The sequence below is a fragment of the Salvelinus sp. IW2-2015 genome, linkage group LG3 (genome assembly GCF_002910315.2).
Source record: "Salvelinus sp. IW2-2015 linkage group LG3, ASM291031v2, whole genome shotgun sequence".
Lineage (NCBI taxonomy): Eukaryota > Metazoa > Chordata > Actinopteri > Salmoniformes > Salmonidae > Salvelinus > Salvelinus sp. IW2-2015.
The window spans coordinates 7,827,896-7,847,440 of record NC_036840.1 but is presented as its reverse complement, the minus strand read 5'-3'; the positions used below and the strand labels follow the sequence as shown (position 1 = coordinate 7,847,440).

The following is a 19,545-nucleotide window of genomic DNA, read 5'->3' as shown; positions in this document are numbered from 1 at the left end:
CGACACATACTGATCTAGAGTCAAGGCCCGCGCGGCCACATCCGGCCCGCGAGAAGGTTTTTTACGGCCCCTGGGATGATCTGATTTATTATTAGAACCGGCCCGCAGACCGCAGCAAGCCGGCAGCCCGCAGATCTTTTACACGCACCAATACTACATTTCCCACAATGCAACGGTGACGCACCGAGCAGTAGGCTGCTTCATTTCAATATTTATTGGCACAGCAGTCGTCAGCATCACAGTAAAATTAACTTTCAGATACCCATCAAAAATGGCAAAACGGAAGTGGACACTGAGAACCGGGGGTTTCAAACAAGGTGGGAGTCGGATATATGTTCACGGAGGTAGCTGGAAAACCTGTGTGTCTTCTGTGTGGAGAAAGTGTGGCGGTACTGAAAAGTTATAATCTGAAGACGACATTATGAAACGAAACACGCGGACAAAAACAAGAAATATGGACATGGAACAGGCTACAAAAAGGCAGAGGAATTAAAACGGGCCTCAAATCTCCGACAGGCCTGTTCAAAAAAGCCAAATCCACAAGGCCAGGCTGCTGTCAAGGCCAGTTTTATTTTGGCAGAAGAGATCGCTAAATCCAGCCCGGCCATTTACGGAGGGGGATTTCATCAAAAACTGCATGATTAAAGTTTTGTGACGAAGTTTTGCCCAGAAAAAAGGCAACTCTTTTAAATGTGAGTCTGAGCAGAAACACCATTGCCGAGAGAGTAGACCAGTTGTCCATCAATCTAAAAGAGCAGCTTGTGAAAAAGGGAAAAGATTTCATTGCATATTCCTTGGCTGTGGATGAGAGCACCGACATTTTCTGACATTGCCCAGTTGTCAATTTTCATCCGCGGAGTGGACCTCCAGCCTAAGCGTGACAAGAGAGTTTTTGGCTTTACGTCCTATGCATGGCACACAACTACGGGGCATGATTGTAATGAAGAGGTGTCAAAGATGTTAAATGAGATGGAGCTGCCTTGGGAAAAACTCGTGGGTTTGTGACAGTTATCATTGTTCTAGTTTCATTACTCAATTACGACATTTAACAAACTAAACATTCAAATTGTAAAAATCCAAACCGGTCCGTGGATAATTTACCGGTGTAGCTCACTTGGTATATAGTAAAATAAATATATAGAGTTTATACGATTAATCGCCCAGCCCTAAATTYGGTGTTGGATGTGGATGTGCGTGCAAATCAGGTGCTATATGATGTCACGTCGATGTTCTGCACCCCAGCGGTCCCAATAAGGGAATTCGATTAATGCCSCGGAACTTCCCCGGTGWACCGGGTTTGATTATTTTCGTTTTGGAACTAGACTGCCTCCCAGGCGTGAGCCAYGTCCCCCATTTTGGCCGACAGCGAAGTGGGCTCAAAATAAAAGTGATGTAGGTTAAGCAGATGGAGAAGGCTTAATGAGCAGGATTCTATGTTTTCACATGCAAAAGTAATTKATGTTTTTCTTGTTGCACAAAAGCGTTTGATAAAAAGGCTTTATCTGCCTTTCCAATTAAAACAAACTTGAAAATTCGAACATATATTTMATYGAAAATAGATGATGCATGTTTCTGAACGATGTATTATGCTGCCTTGTTGACAACATGACCGAGCGGCACAGATTACTGTTCAATTTGAGAAGGTTGCTCCTCCCTCCCCGCTTTTGCACATTCATGTCACGGGCCATAGCAATTACGCCTAATCGAACTCCCTCAATGTTTGTGTATAGAAAGGTAGGCCTATATAAAGGCATGAGTTCGCACGCGTTTCCCTCTGTAAACTTACATCACTGTTTGTACGGGTTAGCGAGGTCTACCAGTACTGTATCTGGTGTTTGGATCGCAAGCGCCTGGATTCMGGATTTGCAGCAACAGCATTTTCAACACACAACCAGCCACGAGGTTAGTCAGCTGTTTTCTAAACCTGGCACTTTAAACAAGGATGACGACGTGGGTTTTCAGTTTCTAATGTTTACAATTTTTTCAAGAACTGCATACTAGTTGTATAAAGAAAATGTAGTATTCGAGATGCTCTGCATTCTTAGAATTTTGGTTTGGGGCATCTGTGCTCTGTAGAGGCGTTTGAAGAAGAGATGCGGGCACGTCGGGGTCTGAAGGATGTGATGCTGATAAGATGGAAGCTTTTTAGTAGATTCCATAGAATGAAAATGCACGTCTGACGATTCCCAAACAAATTGTAAAAAAAAAATACGCAACTTTAAGCATGAGATTAATCCCGTCGGCGAAACAAAATGCGCACACATTCGGTATGTGTTTGGGAATCAATTAAAAATAATAACCATTGTTTTAACGATTTGTTAGTAACTTTGTCGCGTGCTATGTGATTTCTATCTGCTTTTTCACGATTCTCTAATTAAAATCCATCACACCATACGTAATCACACCGGTTGRGCAATGGACAAAAATGCACTATCACGGGTTTGGCAATCACCCAGTGGCGGTTGAGGCTAGCGCGTTACTGGAACATTAGCACATTTATGGAAACTCATAGTAGGAAAGGATAATTGAGAGGGGGGGCTGACATCCTTTCTATTAAAAATGTAATTAGCCCATTTTTAATGCAACATCTGATAGTGATGATGCAAGAAGATCACKCATTTCATGGCCAACATTTACATCCAATCGACACCAGTCATGACATGACCTGTTCTGTATTGAACCCCCTCCAGTGAGGATCTGAACATGGTGCAGCTGTCTCCATCCCCAGCCCGGGATGTCTCTCCTTCACCTGAGTGCTCCGAGAAGGGGAGGCAGGGGAGCCTGAAGGCAGGTAGCCCCAAGATTGGCTCCCCTGGTGGGCTGAGTCCTCTCCAGCTGGCCCTGGCAGCCTCCACCACCATCTACCAGGGCTACGAGAGTTACATCGAGGACGGCCTCATCTGCCTCAAGCACAAGATCCGCAACCTGGAGAAAAAGAAGGTAGGTAGGATGGATGACTTGACAAGATTAGGGGTTTGGTGGGTGTTTGAGTTGATGGAGACATTACCATTCCTTTCAGGGTTTCCTGCATGTTACTATAAATAAAGACATTSTAAGTGTTTGTATCCACAGATTAAATTGGAAGACTACAGGAAGCGTTTGAAACACGGGGAATCACTCAATCAAGACCAGATAGTAAGAGCAGCATTTCCAATTGTGGTAATAAAAGCAGTACATTTCTTTCAACCAGARGATTGAGATGTTGCCTTTTGAACTCTTTCAATGTCAGGATGCAGTGGAGAAGTATGATGAAGTGATCCACAACCTGCAGTTTGCCCAGGAGCTGCACAAGACCCTTGGTGGCCTAACACAGGAAGTAAGGATCTCTGTTTGCCACTGCTTATCGTAGTGCTGCTGCTGTGTATGAGGGGATTGGGCCAAGAGCTAGACAATGCATTCCTTTTGGTAGACCAGGAGCGTAGTTTCTTAAGCGTTAGTCAGAACGGCGCATCTCCATTCATTTCAAGTTCGTCTGTGTAATAGTCATGATGGTAAACGGGTGTAACGGATTGTATTGGACCTAGCTCTCGATGCATGGATTGTACACGTGCATTGCAACACAGCTGAGTTGGGAAATTATACCACAACTGCTGTTCCATTCTCCTGCCTCTGCAGATCCTTTGATTGCTTTCATGGTTAAGTTGACATTCCTTGCTTCTGTGTATAAGTGCATGGTCAGATAGTGTCAGTAATGAAGAACTGTTAGCTGGTCAACTTGTTTTCTCAGATTTATGATGAAAATCTATCTTGTATTTTTGCAAGACAACAATAATGGAAGCTTACACTTACACCCATTTCAGGACATTTGAAATCCACAATAGCAAGGTTGACTGGCCCGTAGGTGTCGGAGTATTTTTGGATTGGTGTCATAGAATCCATCTAAACCACCGTCACCTATTAGCTGCTAGAAGGACAGGAAGGCGTTGAGGAAAGGAGCAGATGGTCAAGCAAGGAGGTAGAGAAGAGGAGGCTGTGCATAGTGCTGCAGGTTAAGTTCCTCCTGCAGACCCTGCTGCAGCACGAGCACATCAGGGAGGACCTCCTCTCTGCCCGCAAGCTCCAGGTTGCAGAGCTACAGAGCCTGCTTGAGCTTGCTGAACTACTGGGGGTGAAGAGGGACAACAATGTGAGGTACTGGGGAAATAGATGTGCGCACCACACACCCCACACACACATTCTGTAGGACTTGAGGGACAACAGCATAAGTTACTATGAAACACACTCTCACACGTCTGTTGATTTGAAGACTAGTCTGATCCCTATCTACTGTGTCCCAGTTTGGAGGATCAGATGGAGAGAGCYGCCCTGGTCTACCTGGACCTGCTGGAGGGGACAAATAAAGCCGTAGCCGGAACCACCTGTGGGTTMAAACACTACCTGTCCTGTACCTTTTTAAACACCTGCACAGATACTACATTTACTATGACTGGTATCCTCAACTTTATCTGCCATTTGCTGAACTACTTTAGCTGCCATGTTTAAAATGCATSCATTTGAATGTTTGCAGACAAGGTCCTGAAGGCTAAGTTGGCGAAGCTGATGGARTGTGGGTACTTTGATTGTGTACCGCCGCCTCCGAGCAAGAGTCCCAAGGAAGTYGAGGATCCGATGACSAAGAAGACGGTGTCTCAAACAGCCAGCCTCTCTAGTAACTCTAAAACAGTGCAACTATTCTTATTCAAAAGCTACTTATCAGACTGGGTATAGAACAAGGAATGTATACAACATRTTGTAATTTAGCTGGATGTTATTTTGCCTTGCAGCCCTAATGATGTCAAACAAAAAAGACGTGCCTAGCAGAGAGGTAAGAACCACTAACATGRATTTACTGCAAGTTGTGTGCCACTACTTTATCAAGGTTCAACRAGCGTTCTCCTTAAGSTATTTACCTGAATGCACTGTGGATATCGTACTGTTGTGCTGATAGTCTGTGGGTGATGCCAGTTTCTTAACAGACACTACCTGCCTGACACAGACCCCAATGGGTGTCGAGACACTCCCATTACTCAGAACTGGAAGGCTGAGTTCCAGGCTATGAAGGAACAGGAGCCACCGGACTCATGGGATATGGAGTCCGACTCCACTCAGCCTGTAATCCAGAAACCATGGAGAGGGGCGGCTGTGTTAATCTCCAAAGTTCCAGTTACCTCCAAGAAACATGCCGAACCCAAACAGGTGAGCTATTCTCTTATACCTGAACTCTCAGGGCAGTTGGAACTTGAGACTAGTTGTGACCTCTAACAATGGTCAAGGTTAACACTGGGATTGGGCTGGCTGATCTTAGTTCAGATCAATCATACAACTCGATGACTCTGTTTCCCCAGAGAAGAGCGAAGTCCAAAAGGGAGCGGGACGCCACAGCGGTGAGTAGACTCTTATCCTTGCATCTCTTAGGTTTGATGGACCTGTCCATATTACGCCATCACATTGTGATTTCCATCAGGCACTTCGTGTGGACACCCCTGTGGAGGTGTTCAACTCCCAGTCTTCCTTGCCCAAGGACCCCATCCTGCGCAAACAGCAGCTGGAGGACCTGATGACCAAGATCAGAGGCTCCTTCAGCTTCATGCAGGTACAGTACTYCTCAGAGGTCATTTCCAGGTGAAAAGCCATCGATCATTTCCAATGTTCCACCTGGGTCGGGTTTACCACGTCACACTGCGACGAAAACAAAAATAAACGTTAAGTGTATGTAGTCCCTCCCTGTTTAAGTCTGTCTTTTGTTGGGGGCCTAATAAATACAATCCTGGATTAATCCCCTGTCTCCAGGATTCTCTTCTGGATGGAGAAGGATCACCCACTAACGGCCATCCTAGACTGGGCCGGCATGCCTCTGGATCCCCCTCTCCACTCGGTAGCCCACCACAACAAAGTTGTTATTTAAGTGGCTGACTTCTAGCAGAACAGAGAATATTCAACATATGTTTTACCTCTTCTCAACAGTACAGAGAGATTCAAGGAGAAGCCCAGTGGACCTTCTCCCCAAAACACTGCATGTAAGATCTGGAGAAGTGTGTGAAATGGCACCATATTCTAGTGCACTAATTTTGACAAGGGGTCTGTTATTTAAGCTTTTGACTATTGGAGTAAGTATTTTAKGATAAATCTTTTTGTCCTCTCTCAGTCCACTCCATTGCCTTCTAAACTCCTCCCTGTTGATGACGAACCCAGTCTGACCAATGGAGATGGGGGTTGCCTAGAGAGCTGTGACCTGGACCTAACTACGGAGGACCTGGCTCACGTCATAACCATTGTAAGAACTCCCGTCTGTTAAATGAGASCCATTAAAACAATGACATTTTCTTKTTTTAGATCCAKAATTGTTATGAAGCTTTTTATAAAGCACAATGGTTGTCCTCTCCAGGATCCATGTCTGCTGCTGTCCGAGAGTGAGTCTGCCTGCCCCTCTCCTCCAGCTCCTCCTCCCCTCTACCGTAGGGAGTCCTCCATCTCCATCACCCTGGACGAGAAGACCTCTTCTCGGGTAAAACAACTCATTCCCTGAACACGTAGGATTGGCAAGCRTAAAGTGCATACTATTCTGATTTTAAGTCTCCCCTGACAGTGTTCCCTCTCTGTACCCAGACTCCCATCTCTGAATCCGGTAAGCAATCCCCCTGTAACGGTGTGGTGCCTCCTTGTACCCCCACCCAAGGGCAGCCCTTTTCAACCCCTCCCAGCAGACGTACACTCACCATGGCCCCCCCTGTTCCCTTCCAGACCATGCATTCGGTAAGTCTACCCTACCATACTTTTAACGTGGTCATAGAATGGGCAAGAGGCTTTAGTCTGAATACACTCKCAGTTAGTCTTTGAGAGACATTTTAGTATGAGCCTTGGGTCCGTTTTGTCGTTGAAGGTATTCAAGGTGAACGCCCCCTTACTTCCGACTGGAGACTTTAAATCTGATATTATCCCCTATTCGGACTCCAACGGCCTGTGCTATGTCACCACCAGCACCCAGACCCCACCGGAGTTTGCTCCGTCGGAGGACGAACACCTACAGTCGGGTATGCCAGAGTTGTGTTCATTAGGGCAGGGAATAGAAAATGTTCAAATTAGTTCATTGGGCAAGTCCAGGAGTGTATTCGATATGCAGGAAACAAATTCAGTTGGGTGCCTCCCCTTTGTCATCCGGTTTGGTTCTTATTGGTAAACGGTTTCCATTGCAAGARGTAATGAATACACCCCTTGTTTGTCTGTTTTCTTCCTAATGAATACGACCAAGTCTACTCTTATTTCTCTCCCTTGGGCAGTGAACCAGTCTGAATGTCTGGTGGGTAGTGGTGGGCAGATCTTCCTGTCCCCTGGCCAATCAGGTGGCACCATGGGCCGTTCTGACCAATCATACTACAGAGGATCTGTTAGAGGTATTGCACGTGGTGGCAAGGGGTTGGCACACTCCTACTTTCGCTCTTCTGGTGGGCACAGAGGTATTTATCCTCTTCTCTCATCCCTCAATCCCATCTTTCATCCTTTCCCTCTATCCTATCTTGTTCTGCTTATGCATGTCTCCTACTGATTCAGATTGAGCTTCTAAACCTTAATGGATTGGATCACGTGAACTCCATTCCCTTGCCTCACAAGTTTCCACATGACAATTATCATAATATTACAAGGTTTTGAGTTAGCCTTCACAGTCCAATTTTCATCTGTCCCCTTCCCCTTGGGTTTGATGGGTTTCGGGCTGGTCTGTTCTCCCCAGGAGGAAGCTTCATCCCCCAGGCTCACCTGTACGGAGCTCGGGTAAGACACTGCTTCCCAAATCTGTGTGCACAATCAGATATTGTATGTACATTAGTATAGATTGCTGAAGTGATAGGTTTAGAGGTTTGGACTTGTGTAATGGCYTGTTCTTCACCATTAGGACACTGGCTACCAACACAGCTACAGGCGCYGTGGAGGCAATACAGGACAAAGGCACAATAATAGTGGCAAGTTCACTTCATTCTTCTGGCTTGATACAAAACACAATCTCTGATTGGTTGGGTATTTTAGGGGGCTTAGTTAACTGGCTTTTGATTGGTCCTCCGCAACAGGTTGGAGTGACTCCTCCCAGGTGAGCAGCCCAGACCGGGAGGGCAACTACTCCCTGGTGGACTCCGCCCACGGCGACTCGCTGCAGGGTGTTGGCATGGACCTCACCCCCCAGGTGACCCCTCATGCCCCCCACACCCTGATGCACGTACCCATGTACCCGCTCCCCCAGCATCCCCAGCTCCTCCGCGTGGCCTTCACAGCAGCCCGCACAGCCAACTACACCCCGGGCACCCTGGACCAGCCCATCGCCTTTGACCAGCTCCACAGCAACCTGGGGGAAATGTTCAACACCAACGTGGGTCGTTTCACCTGCCCAGCCAACGGCACCTACGTCTTCCTCTTCCACATCCTCAAGCTGGCGGTCAACGTGCCGCTCTACGTCAACCTGATGCGCAACGACGAGGTGATGGTGTCTGCGTACGCCAACGACGGGGCTCCGGACCACGAGACGGCCAGCAACCACTCCATCCTGCAGCTGTACCAAGGAGACCAGGTGTGGCTGCGGCTGCACCGCGGCTCCATCTATGGCAGCAGCTGGAAGTACAGCACATTCTCTGGCTTCCTGCTCTACCAGGACTGAGCTARTGMGGCCTCTTGAGCCAACATGGAGGATACAGGTGGAGGAGAGAATATTGCTTTGCACTAAAAAGGAGAAACTGACATTTTCCATTTCATGTGGCAGACTGCATACCCACCCAGTGCTGGGTTCATTGCCTACCCCAGTCCTGGAGTGTATGGGGTGTGTTCATTGTTCAAACCTTTCAGGGTCACCCTTTTGTTTACCCTGTAAATTGCAACCACTAACTACTTCCGGGTCACTAAGGGGCAGAGGGSAAGACTTCCTGCTGGCTTGACCTTTCATGACCCATAATGTGAGGATTTTCCCATTATTGTTTGGATTTTGGTTGTGGTGCTTAGAGACTGACACTCCATTTTCTGACTAAAACTGTTAGYTTGTGAATAGCTGCCTCTACTATACACTACTGCTGCTGTATTGGGTGTCACACTTTTAGTTCTAGTAGCAGGTCCGCTTRAGTTACAATGTGTCAGGTCTCTGAGACCTTAAATGAAATGTTATGAATTGGTGGCTTTTTGTTTGTTTTCTGAATGACTGAGTAAATRCATTGAATGGCTAATGTATGGTTGGCGAAATATGAATTATAATGGACTGTACTTGACAATGCTAAGCACTTTAAATGCATTCTYTGCTACCTTGCTGTGTGGGGTGATCTGGGTGGAATGTTTGGGTGGGGGGGTATGGTGTCTGATTCTGAACACTAAAGGCCATATTGCCTATGGAGATGTGATCCCTCAATGTGCCTGAATAAAACATGTTTCAGCAGTTGAACAGAGTTGTCTTCTGTTTTTGCATGGCACTACCTCTTTCTTCACTTGTAGTGGTTGGTCCATCCAACCAATAGCAATAGGCTATGCCTACTAAAATCTGTAAAGTCTTCCATAACAAGCCTTGGGTATCAAATCCAAAATCACTACTTAACCGGAAGTCAGTTTATGCTGAGGGTGARAGACAGGCTTTAAGAGATGTACAACGTGAGATCAAAAGACAGATACTGGTGGACAAGGAGGCATACAAGCAAAGGGTGGAGGGGACCCTCTCCTCAGGAAACTCAAGGGTGGCCTGGCAAGGGATTAAATCCATGGCTAGTGCCCCCCCCCCCACAAAGGCAGGGAGAGCCAGTGCTGACCTTAGGAGACATGAGGGCTAGAACATGCCTAATGAACTAAATGTTTTCTTCAGATTTGAATTGGACAACTTTGTCAGAGGTAAAACAAATTGAAGCATTACAAATGTTTTTAGGTTTGTTAAACAGACTGTTTTGAAGTTCAGGGGATGTAACACACAAAAGCCCAGGCCCAGACAAAATAAGTGGGCATGTGTTAAAGCACTGTGCTGAACAATTGGCTGGTGTTATTACAGACATTTTCCAATCCTCACTCGACCWGCAACACGTGCCAGTATTGTGGAAAAACTCTAATTATACCAATTCCTAAAGCATCTAATCCCTCTGTGCTGAATGACTACCGCCCTGTTGCCTTGACATCCTTAGTAATGAAATGCCTTAAATTGTGAAGTCATATTCTCAGCGTCACCCAGAAGCTCCTCGACCCATTTCAGTTTGCCTATAAGCCCAGCAGAGGAGTTGATGCCATTCTTACTCTCCTCAATATGGTCTACAGACATCTAGAGGGTGCCAAATCCCGTGTTTATTTGACATTTAACTAGGCAGGTCAGTTAAAAACAAATTGTTATTTCAATGATGGCCTAGGAACAGTGGGTTAACTGCCTTGTTCAGMGGCAGAACGACAGATTTTTACCTTGTCAGCTCAGGGATTCAATCTTGCAACCTTACGGTTAACTAGTCCAACGCTCTAACCACCTGCCTCACGAGGAGCCCGCCTGTTACGCGAATGCAGTAAGAAACCAAGGTAAGTTGCTAGCTAGCATTAAACTTATCTTATAAAAAACAATCAATTAATCATAATCACTAGTTATAACTACACATGGTTGATGATATTACTAGTTTATCTAGCGTGTCCTGCGTTGCATATAATCGATGCAGTGCGCATTTGCGAAAAAGGACTGTCGTTGCTCCAATGTGTACCTAACCATAAACATCAATGCCTTTCTTAAAATCAATACACAGAAGTATATATTTTTAAACCTGCATATTTAGCTAAAAGAAATCCAGGGTGGCAGGCAATATTAACCAGGTGAAATTGTGTCACTTCTCTTGCGTTCATTGCACGCAGAGTCAGGGTATATGCAACAGTTTGGGCCGCCTGGCTCATTGCGAACTAATTTGCCAGAATTTTAAGTAATTATGACATATCATTGAAGGTTGTGCAATGTAACAGGAATATTTAGACTTATGGATGCCACCCGTTAGATAAAATACGGAACGGTTCCGTATTTCATTGAAAGAATAAACGTCTTGTTTTCGAGATGATAGTTTCCGGATTCGACCATATTAATGACCCAAGGCTCGTATTTCTGTGTGTTATTATGTTATAATTAAGTCTATGATTTGATAGATCAGTCTGACTGAGCGATGGTAGGCACCAGCAGGCTCGTAAGCATTCATTCAAACAGCACTTGCGTTTTGCCAGCAGCTCTTCGCAATGCTTSAAGCATTGCGCTGTTTATGACTTCAAGCCTATCAACTCCTGAGATTAGGCTGGTGCAACCGATGTGAAATGGCGAGCTAGTTAGCGGGGTGCGCGCTAATAGCGTTTCAAACGTCACTCGCTCTGAGACTTGGAGTAGTTGTTCCCCTTGCTCTGCATGGGTAACGCTGCTTCGAGGGGGGCTGTTGTCGATGTGTTCCTGGTTCGAGCCCAGGTAGCGACGAGGAGAGGGATGGAAGCTATACTGTTACACTGGCAATGCTAAAGTGCCTATAAGAACATCCAATAGTCAAAGGTATATYAAATACAAATCGTATAGAGAGAAATAGTCCTATAATTCCTATAATAACTACAACCTAAAACTTCTTACCTGGGAATATTGAAGACTCATGTTAAAAGGAACCACCAGCTTTCAAATGTTCTCATGTTCTGAGCAAGGAACTGAAACGTTAGSTTTCTTACATAGCACATATTGCACTTTTACTCTTCTCCAACACTTTGTTTTTGCATTATTTAAACCAAATTGAACATGTTTCATTATTTATTTGAGGCTAAATTGATTTTATTGATGTATTATATTAAGTTAAAATAAGTGTTCATTCAGTATTGTTGTAATTGTCATTATTACAAATACATTTTTTTTAAATCGTCCGATTAATCGGTATCGGCTTTTTTGGTCCTCCAATAATCGGTATCAGTATCGGCGTTGAAAAATCATAATCGGTCGACCTCTACCAAAGAGGTGTGCGTAGACTTCAGGAAGAGTACAACAAATACCTCTGCAACATCTATCAGAGGTCAGAACAAATATCTGGGTGTCCTCTTGGACAATAAGCTTCCGTGGAGTAAATGTACAGACCTGATCTACAAAAAGAGTCAACCGAGACTGTACTTTCTCAAAAAGCTGGCATCTTTTAATGTCAATTGTACTGTACTGACTCTGTTTTACAAATCTTTCATTGAGAGTATTTTAACTTTTTGTATTGTTTGTTGGTTTGGCAATGCCACTGTCAGCCAGAGAAATATGCTGAGAAGGATTATCACCACAGCAAGCAAGGTACTTGCCTGGATAAGATCTTTAAGGTCAGGGCCCTCCGCAAGGCTCACAAAATCATTTTAGACCCAAGCCACCCCCTGTACCCGGACTTTGAACTACTCCCTTCTGGGCGCAGGTATAGGGCACCCCTCGGCAGGAAAAACAGAACTAGACAGATGTGATATCCCTCCTAAATAGCTTGGGCTAATGTTCCTATTGACCCAGTAAGGCCAGCAGGCTAGTCTCTTTTTATTGGTATGTAACTGTTATGAACGTTGTATTGTCAATTTGTTTTGTATTTAAACGCCACTTTAAACGTGTACATGACACTGCAACAACATTTCCCCACGGGGACAATAAAGTCAGTAAAGTAAAAGTAAAGAAAAGATGGKATTTTATCTCAATTGTTAAATGCATTTTAGATGCTGTACAGTTCTACTCAACGACAATCATCTTCTTGAAATGTATAGTCCATGCGGAAAGGCAAGTGTATTAGTTTATTTTTCCAAAGGATGTATTGTCATCTCTGCATGGTTTGTCACGTTTGTCAAATTCTATCACTCCTTGCATTAGCACCTCAGCCTACAGATTACAGTGAATTTATTGCTGTCTAAGAGTAGTTGGCTATTCCTACAGGTATAATTACACCGTTAAACTAATGTAACAAGTGTGTAACATCACTAGCATATCCCTTGTACGTTAAAAGTACAATAGCTTTGGTGAACTCTTGCAGTACTTCAGAGGAAGTGGTCAAGCGACAGGGATAACTGGTCCCAAAATCTGTCTTCTGCAGCAGATGGCTTTTTGAAATTTTATGCTCACCAAAGCAAGGAGTTTTTGTATGGAGGTCAATGAGTGTCAAATTTGGAGTTGTGCCTGGTCACACACGTATCTGCCCTCTCATTGGCTAGAATGGTCCCACGTGATCTCGACGCCTCTCGACTACCTTCCATTTTTGAAGACATTTRTTTCCATTGTTAGAGCGGCCACTTGAGTATCTGGTTAATATAATGGATAATCTGTGCTTCAATAGACTTTCTTCAAACTTGTGTTGTCTTATTTCAGTGCATTTATATGGTGTTGAGCACATTACATTGCAGTGTATTTGTAATACTAAATCACATTTTATAGGGTATGAATAACATGTGYCATTGACACACTTCTGTTGTACTTTCTACTTGAATAGCTTTCTGTGTCACAATACATTTGAATAGTGTATAGAGTATATGTCAAATGCTGGTGGTGTTCCCCTGCTCAGACATTGATGCATTCCAGACTAAGGAAATTACCTCTAACATCATTTTGGGCAGTTAAATGTAACAAAACATAAAATGCAATCTGTTTTTTAACACTATAGTTTGTTTACTAGCATTATCGCTGTACTTTTAGTTCGTGGTTGACGCAACTTGTTGGCCATTAGCTAATCTGCGTTTCTCAATGAGTTCAAAGCACACGAACGCATCCAACTGGTATTTACGACTTCACAACCGGTAATTACCGCCTTCCCACTTGGTTTAATAAACGCTGCATAACATGTTGGCCGTGTTCCCCTGCTTAGACGTTGCATGCATCAACCAATGATTGCGCGACGCATCATTGACTGTGCCATCGACTGACAGATTGCTGTAACATATGRGGTTAGCTGATACGTAAAATACCTATATCCAGATGTTGTAAGATCTGGCATGCGTCAGCAACATCTGGGCAGAGGAACGTGCCCAAAATGTGGCACGCTGGCACATAAAATACCTATACAGGCATTGAAAAATCTGCCAGTCGTCAGCAAAGTCTAAGCAGAGTGTGGTAGGAGAATCAGAATTAGCTAATTAACATGGATAATTAAAATGTCTTATCTGCTGAATATGCTTATATGATTTAACTGTTGAAATCTTGTTGTCAGAATGTCTCCCTTCAGATTCTGGTGTTGGCAGCTGCACGTCCTCCCTCATACGGGCCTCAGTCACCTGGGGCCCAGAAAGGGGAGAAGTCAGGTCATTCTATCACATGTCCCTGTTGCTATGCAGAATATTAGAAAGAGAATAGGGCAAAGGAGGTCAGAAGGGAACATTGTTTCTATAGGTGAATGTGRATCTAATATGAACCATGTGAAGGTATGGTGTGAGTAATGGGGAACCAATCACTTGTCTCCACAATGTCTGTGCGTCAGTCACCCCCTCCTTTGGGCCTTGGGGGAGATTATCCTCTCTCCTGGTTTCTTTGTTAGCAAGGTGGAGACTAAGTAATGAAATAGGTATTTTTGAGTTCTTAGTACTGAACAAAACAACAAGTTCTATGTACTGGAGGCCAAGTGCTGGCACAGGATGTGTGGGGTTGGTGTTTGGAACCATTGTACGTCACCTCTGAGGTTACACCTATCTCGAGATGGTATATAACCCAGAGGCTCACTCCACTCAGTGGGCTCTCACWRCATTCACTTTGTAGMTGGTGTGACCAGCTCCCTTATCGATAKGTTTTTAATAAAGTTAATATCTTGATTGGTGATTGACCTTGTCTCTCCTCATTATTGATTAAAATATCCACTACAAGAGATATGTGCCCGTTGCATGCATCAACTAATGGTTGCATGCCATGTCATCAACTATGCCGTCGGGCACCAGATTGCTGTAACATATGTGGTTAGCTGATATGTAAAATACCTATCTAGGCGTTGTAAGATCTGGCATGCGTCAGCAATGTCTGAGCGGGGGAACACGGCCAAGTACTGCAGAAAAATCTCACTTACTCCCTACCCTGGAGGGAAGCCTGTTCCTTATTGGCCACCACACACCATCAAAAACCAATAACAACCACCTGGAAAGAGGCAGGCCATTCCTATAAAAGGTTTCTCACCTGCATTTATTATCCCTCTTTCCACAAAAAAAACTAGTTCAACAGAGTCCTACAGATTGTATACTGTAGAACGTAAGTAATGTATTATTGTGTCAATGTTAGGTRAATGTTAAGTATATCCCTATTGTAAATGTATATATTGTTTTAAACAGAACCTCACCTAGCAGACACTAGCTAGCCCTCCAACCCGYCCTTGCAAAATTGGCTTGAGCAAGATGAAAYGCTAGCCAGCCAGGTAAATTAGCCCCTAGCTCTTGGATAACTATTCTCAATATGAAGTGTCCCAGTTCAGTTATTGTTTCCCTGGAGCAGGTCTRCTGGGGCCCTGGACATCGCAGGGGGGCAAGCCTACAGCAAATGGGAAGGCGTGGAGATGGCTGCTAAGATCAATGCTATGCTGATGGCCAAGGGGAAAACTGATGGTTCCTCTGCAACTACCTGATAAGGTGAGAAAGGGTTAATGTAACTTTCCCTTCCTCTGTCCTGGTCCTGAGGAACCACTGCCCAGGCTTTTTATCCAGCCCTAAGGGTCAATTATCCATTGAGACTCAAACGCCAGACTAGATTTTGTTCATACTTGTATTTGAAAACTATAATTATTGTCAAGTACAACACAGTGTACAAAACATTAGGAACACCTTCCTACTATTGAGTTGCACCCTCTTTTGCCCTCAGAACAGCCTCAATTCGTCAGGGCATGGACTACAAGGTGTCAAAAGCATTCCACAGGGATTCTGGCCCATGTTGACTCCAATGCTGGCTGGATGTCCTTTGGGTGCTAACCCATTCTTGATACACACAGGAAACTGCTGAGCGTGAAAAACCCAGCAAGTTGCAGTTCTCCACACACACACAAACCGGTGCACCTGGCACCAACCATACCCCATTCAAAGGCTCTTAAATATTTTTGTCTTGCCCATCCACCCTCTGAATGGCACACATACACAATCCATGTATCAATGCTTAGAAATCCTCCTTTAACCTGTTTCCTACCCTTCATCTACACTGATAGAATCAGRGATCAATCAGGGATCATAGCTTTCACTTGGTCAGCCTGTCATGGAAAGAACATGTTCCTAATGTGTTGTACACTCAGTGTACAGTATGTAGCCAAGTCCCATTGCTGGTGGTAATAGCTGAGGTCAGTTGACACCATGAGACCCTCACTTATACCACCTCCTATAGTAAAACAGCAGAGTGAACAACCCAGACACACCAGGGTTACTGCTGCTGCTCAAACGCTTCTCTCGGCAGCCAGTCTCTAACGCAGTGCTGTTCCTGGGGACTGTACAGGCTTTTGTTCCAGCCCAGTACTAACAAACATGACACAAACGATCAGAGGCTTTAGTAGCCCACTGGGCAAGAACTAAAGCCTGGATGGTTTCCCTGGAGTGTCTAACACTGTAACTGCATGATATTGTATGACCATGATATAAGATCTTTAGTGTATGTATACTGAACAAAAATATAAACTCAACATGCAATGATTTTACTGAGTTACAGTTCATATAAGGAAACCAGTCAATTTAAATAAATGAATTACGCTGTAATCTTTGGATTTCACATGACTGCACAGGGGTGCTAGGCCCACCCACTGGGGAGCCAGTCCCAGCTAATCAGAATGAGTTTTTCCCCACAAAAGGGCTTTATTACTGAAATAAATTCTRCTCAGTTTCATCAGCTGTCCGGGTGCCTGGTCACAAACTGTGACAACCCTCCCACTCTTGCCTGCCGAATTCTTTCTCTCTGCTCTTGTTTTCCTTCAAACGCATGTCGGTGGGCGGAGCCAGGAGGGTCGTCAGCTAAATGGGACACACATGGGCTCGGGTGTGTCCTGGGGATAAATACACCCCCTCCCCTCCCCCATTCATTGAGGAGACTCTCTCCATGCAGAAACACTGTTGGATTTTGTTTGTTTCGTTGGCAGCTTGCAACACCCCTCATTATCACATCTATGCATACAACCACTCACTTACACACCATTGTTACTTGTTTATAGTTTACTTTAGTTAATAAATATATTTTGTTACTCCTTGATCTCCACGTTGTCTCCATTTTTGTTACGAGCCGGTTTGTGACGTGGGGGCTCATCCGGGATCATAAGGTGTGTTCTTAAACATTTTGGTGGATAGTATTTTGTTGCATTATGATGGGTTATGGCTATTTGGGATGTGCTTTGGTTGATATTCACTGCCTAGTCATAAGTCTTCGGTATAGTGCCTTAGAGACGTATCAGTGTTTTTGGTTGTCCGGTGATATCCATACAACACACCGTTTTGATGACCGGTAGACCCAGTACTAGTGTTAAGCTAACTGGTGTGAGTCATTTTGTTTGGGAGAAAATGTGGAGTTAAACTCTGTAGGTGTTTTGTTTCTTTTGTGACAGCTTTTTTGAATTGCGTCGTTTGGTAGGCCTCGTGTCGGCAGTTTTTTAAAATTTATTTTTCCTTATTTTTWTTTTTTTTCCACTGGTGGATAGTTGGTGGTCTGCGTTTGGAGAGTATCGTTGGTTAGTTTCCAGGCCCCTGCCTACGCTGGAAACTCTTGTACCAACAGCAAGTAGAGCATGGGTCTGAGTAGGTGAGTACAATCTGCTGTGTACCTCAGTGGGAGATTTGGTTAGGATAATGTCATTTGTTACCCYGAGCTATAGCCTGTCTTTTCCCCTGTTAGGCTTAGCGGCGTGTTCCACTTTGGAATATGTTGGGCATGGTTATTGTTTTGTTGGTGTGGTGTCCTGGGGTCCTTGGTGGTCCCTGGTTTGATGGGGGTGATGACCCTCCCACTCTGACAATCTCTTTGCTCTTACTTTGTCTTAATAGGATGTCGGTGGGTGGAGCTGGGAGGGTTGTCAGCTAAATGGGACACACATGGGCTCGGCTGTGTCCTGGGGATGAGTACACCTTCCCCCATTCATTGACTCACCACGGCCATGCAGACACACCGTTGGATTTTGGTTGTGGCTGTTTTTGTTTGCTTTGGCKCCGCAACACCCCTCATCACATTTATGCACGTAACCACTCACACTTCACACACCATTGTTACTTCTTTACATTAGTTAAAAAATATTTGTTCCTTGATATTTGTTCCTTGATCTCCATGTATCCCTTTTTGTTACGGTCTATGAGCCGGTTCGTGACAGACATCTCGCAGGTGAAGAAGCTGGATGGAGGGCCTGGGCTGGCGAGGTTACACATGGTCTGTGGTTGAGGATGGTTGGATGTACTGCAAATTCTCTAAAATTGTTGGAGGCAGTTTATGGTAGAGAAAAGAAAATTGCATTCTCTGGCAACAGCTCTGGTGGACATTCCTAGAGTCAGCGTGACAATTGCATGCTCCCTCAACTTGAGGCATCTGTGGCATTGTGTTGTGACAACTGCACATTTTAGAGTGGCCTTTTATTGTCCCCAGCACAAGGTGCCCCTGTGTAATGATCATGCTGTTTAATCAGCTTCTTGTAAACCACACCTGCCAGGTGGATGGATTTTCTTGGCAAAAGAGAAATGCTCACTAACGGGTATGTAAACAAATTAAGATACATTTTAATTAACTGTTCAGCAGACTTATGGCTTAGGGGTAGAAGCTGTTAAGGTGCCTTTTGGTTCCAGACTTTGCGCTCTGGTACCGCTTGCCGTGCAGCAGCAGAGAGAAGTCTGACAACAGTATCCTCACTGGAATAGAATAATTATCAACCTTTGAAAGCAGCATTAATGATGAGATTCTGATTTTAATCACTGATCTGATTAGCTTGAAAACAATAAGTTGGGAACTTGGAAACCAACAGTTATATTAAACTAACTTTGTTGGTTTCCCTGTCTTATCTTTTTGGATGTTTTATTTATATTATGCACTTGGATATTATTCAGTAATGAAAAGTGACTTACAAATAATTTGAACCATTTGTCACTAAAGCAAAAGCCTCAAGGTTCCAGATAAACCTAGAGGTCAAACAGGGAAATGGTTCCAATTCATTTTTCCCATAGGGGATTTTAGGAACACTTAAAATAAGGGCTGTGTTTCGTGTAGGCCAACCCTGGTGTGACATTTTGATAACCATGTAAATCTCTCTCGGACAAGGAGACTTAATATATATTCGTCCTCCAACCTGTTCATGTCTGTACAATCTGGGTGTTTCACACTTCAGGACTCCTTTACATTTATGCTTTTGTGTAAAAAAAAAAAAGTTTTGATAAATTGTAATATGAGTTATATTCTGATATCTCATTTTAACCAACATTCTTTGTGCCAAGTACAGTGATAACCCTCCTACATTTGACATTTTAGTCATTTGGATGCTCTTATCAAGAGTAAAGTTTCTTGCTCAAGTGCACATCGACAGATTTTTCACCTAGTCGGCTCGGGGAGTCAAACCAGCAACTTTTCAGTTACTGGCCCCTCTCTCTCAATGGGGGTCCAATGGACTACCTGGAGAGGCCCATCCTGACTATCTTACAGTACACATGTAGGCTATG

At 44.3% G+C, this 19,545-nt stretch overlaps 1 protein-coding gene across 1 annotated transcript; it reads left to right on the top strand.

Annotated features, from left to right (window-relative positions):
* Positions 1 to 1,765: 1,765 nt before the first annotated feature.
* On the top strand, positions 1,766 to 9,361 carry LOC111950087 (caprin-2-like). The gene is made up of 21 exons (XM_023967441.2): positions 1,766 to 1,902; positions 2,691 to 2,940; positions 3,073 to 3,135; positions 3,230 to 3,316; positions 3,902 to 4,131; positions 4,278 to 4,360; positions 4,508 to 4,648; positions 4,764 to 4,804; positions 4,945 to 5,175; positions 5,325 to 5,363; positions 5,444 to 5,572; positions 5,770 to 5,854; positions 5,944 to 5,996; positions 6,125 to 6,253; positions 6,365 to 6,484; positions 6,586 to 6,732; positions 6,860 to 7,010; positions 7,257 to 7,433; positions 7,706 to 7,746; positions 7,868 to 7,934; positions 8,040 to 9,361. Exons 2-21 carry the CDS (start codon positions 2,704 to 2,706, stop codon positions 8,618 to 8,620), a joined length of 2,832 nt encoding a protein of 943 aa, XP_023823209.1. The 5' UTR covers positions 1,766 to 1,902; positions 2,691 to 2,703; the 3' UTR covers positions 8,621 to 9,361.
* Positions 9,362 to 19,545: the final 10,184 nt, after the last annotated feature.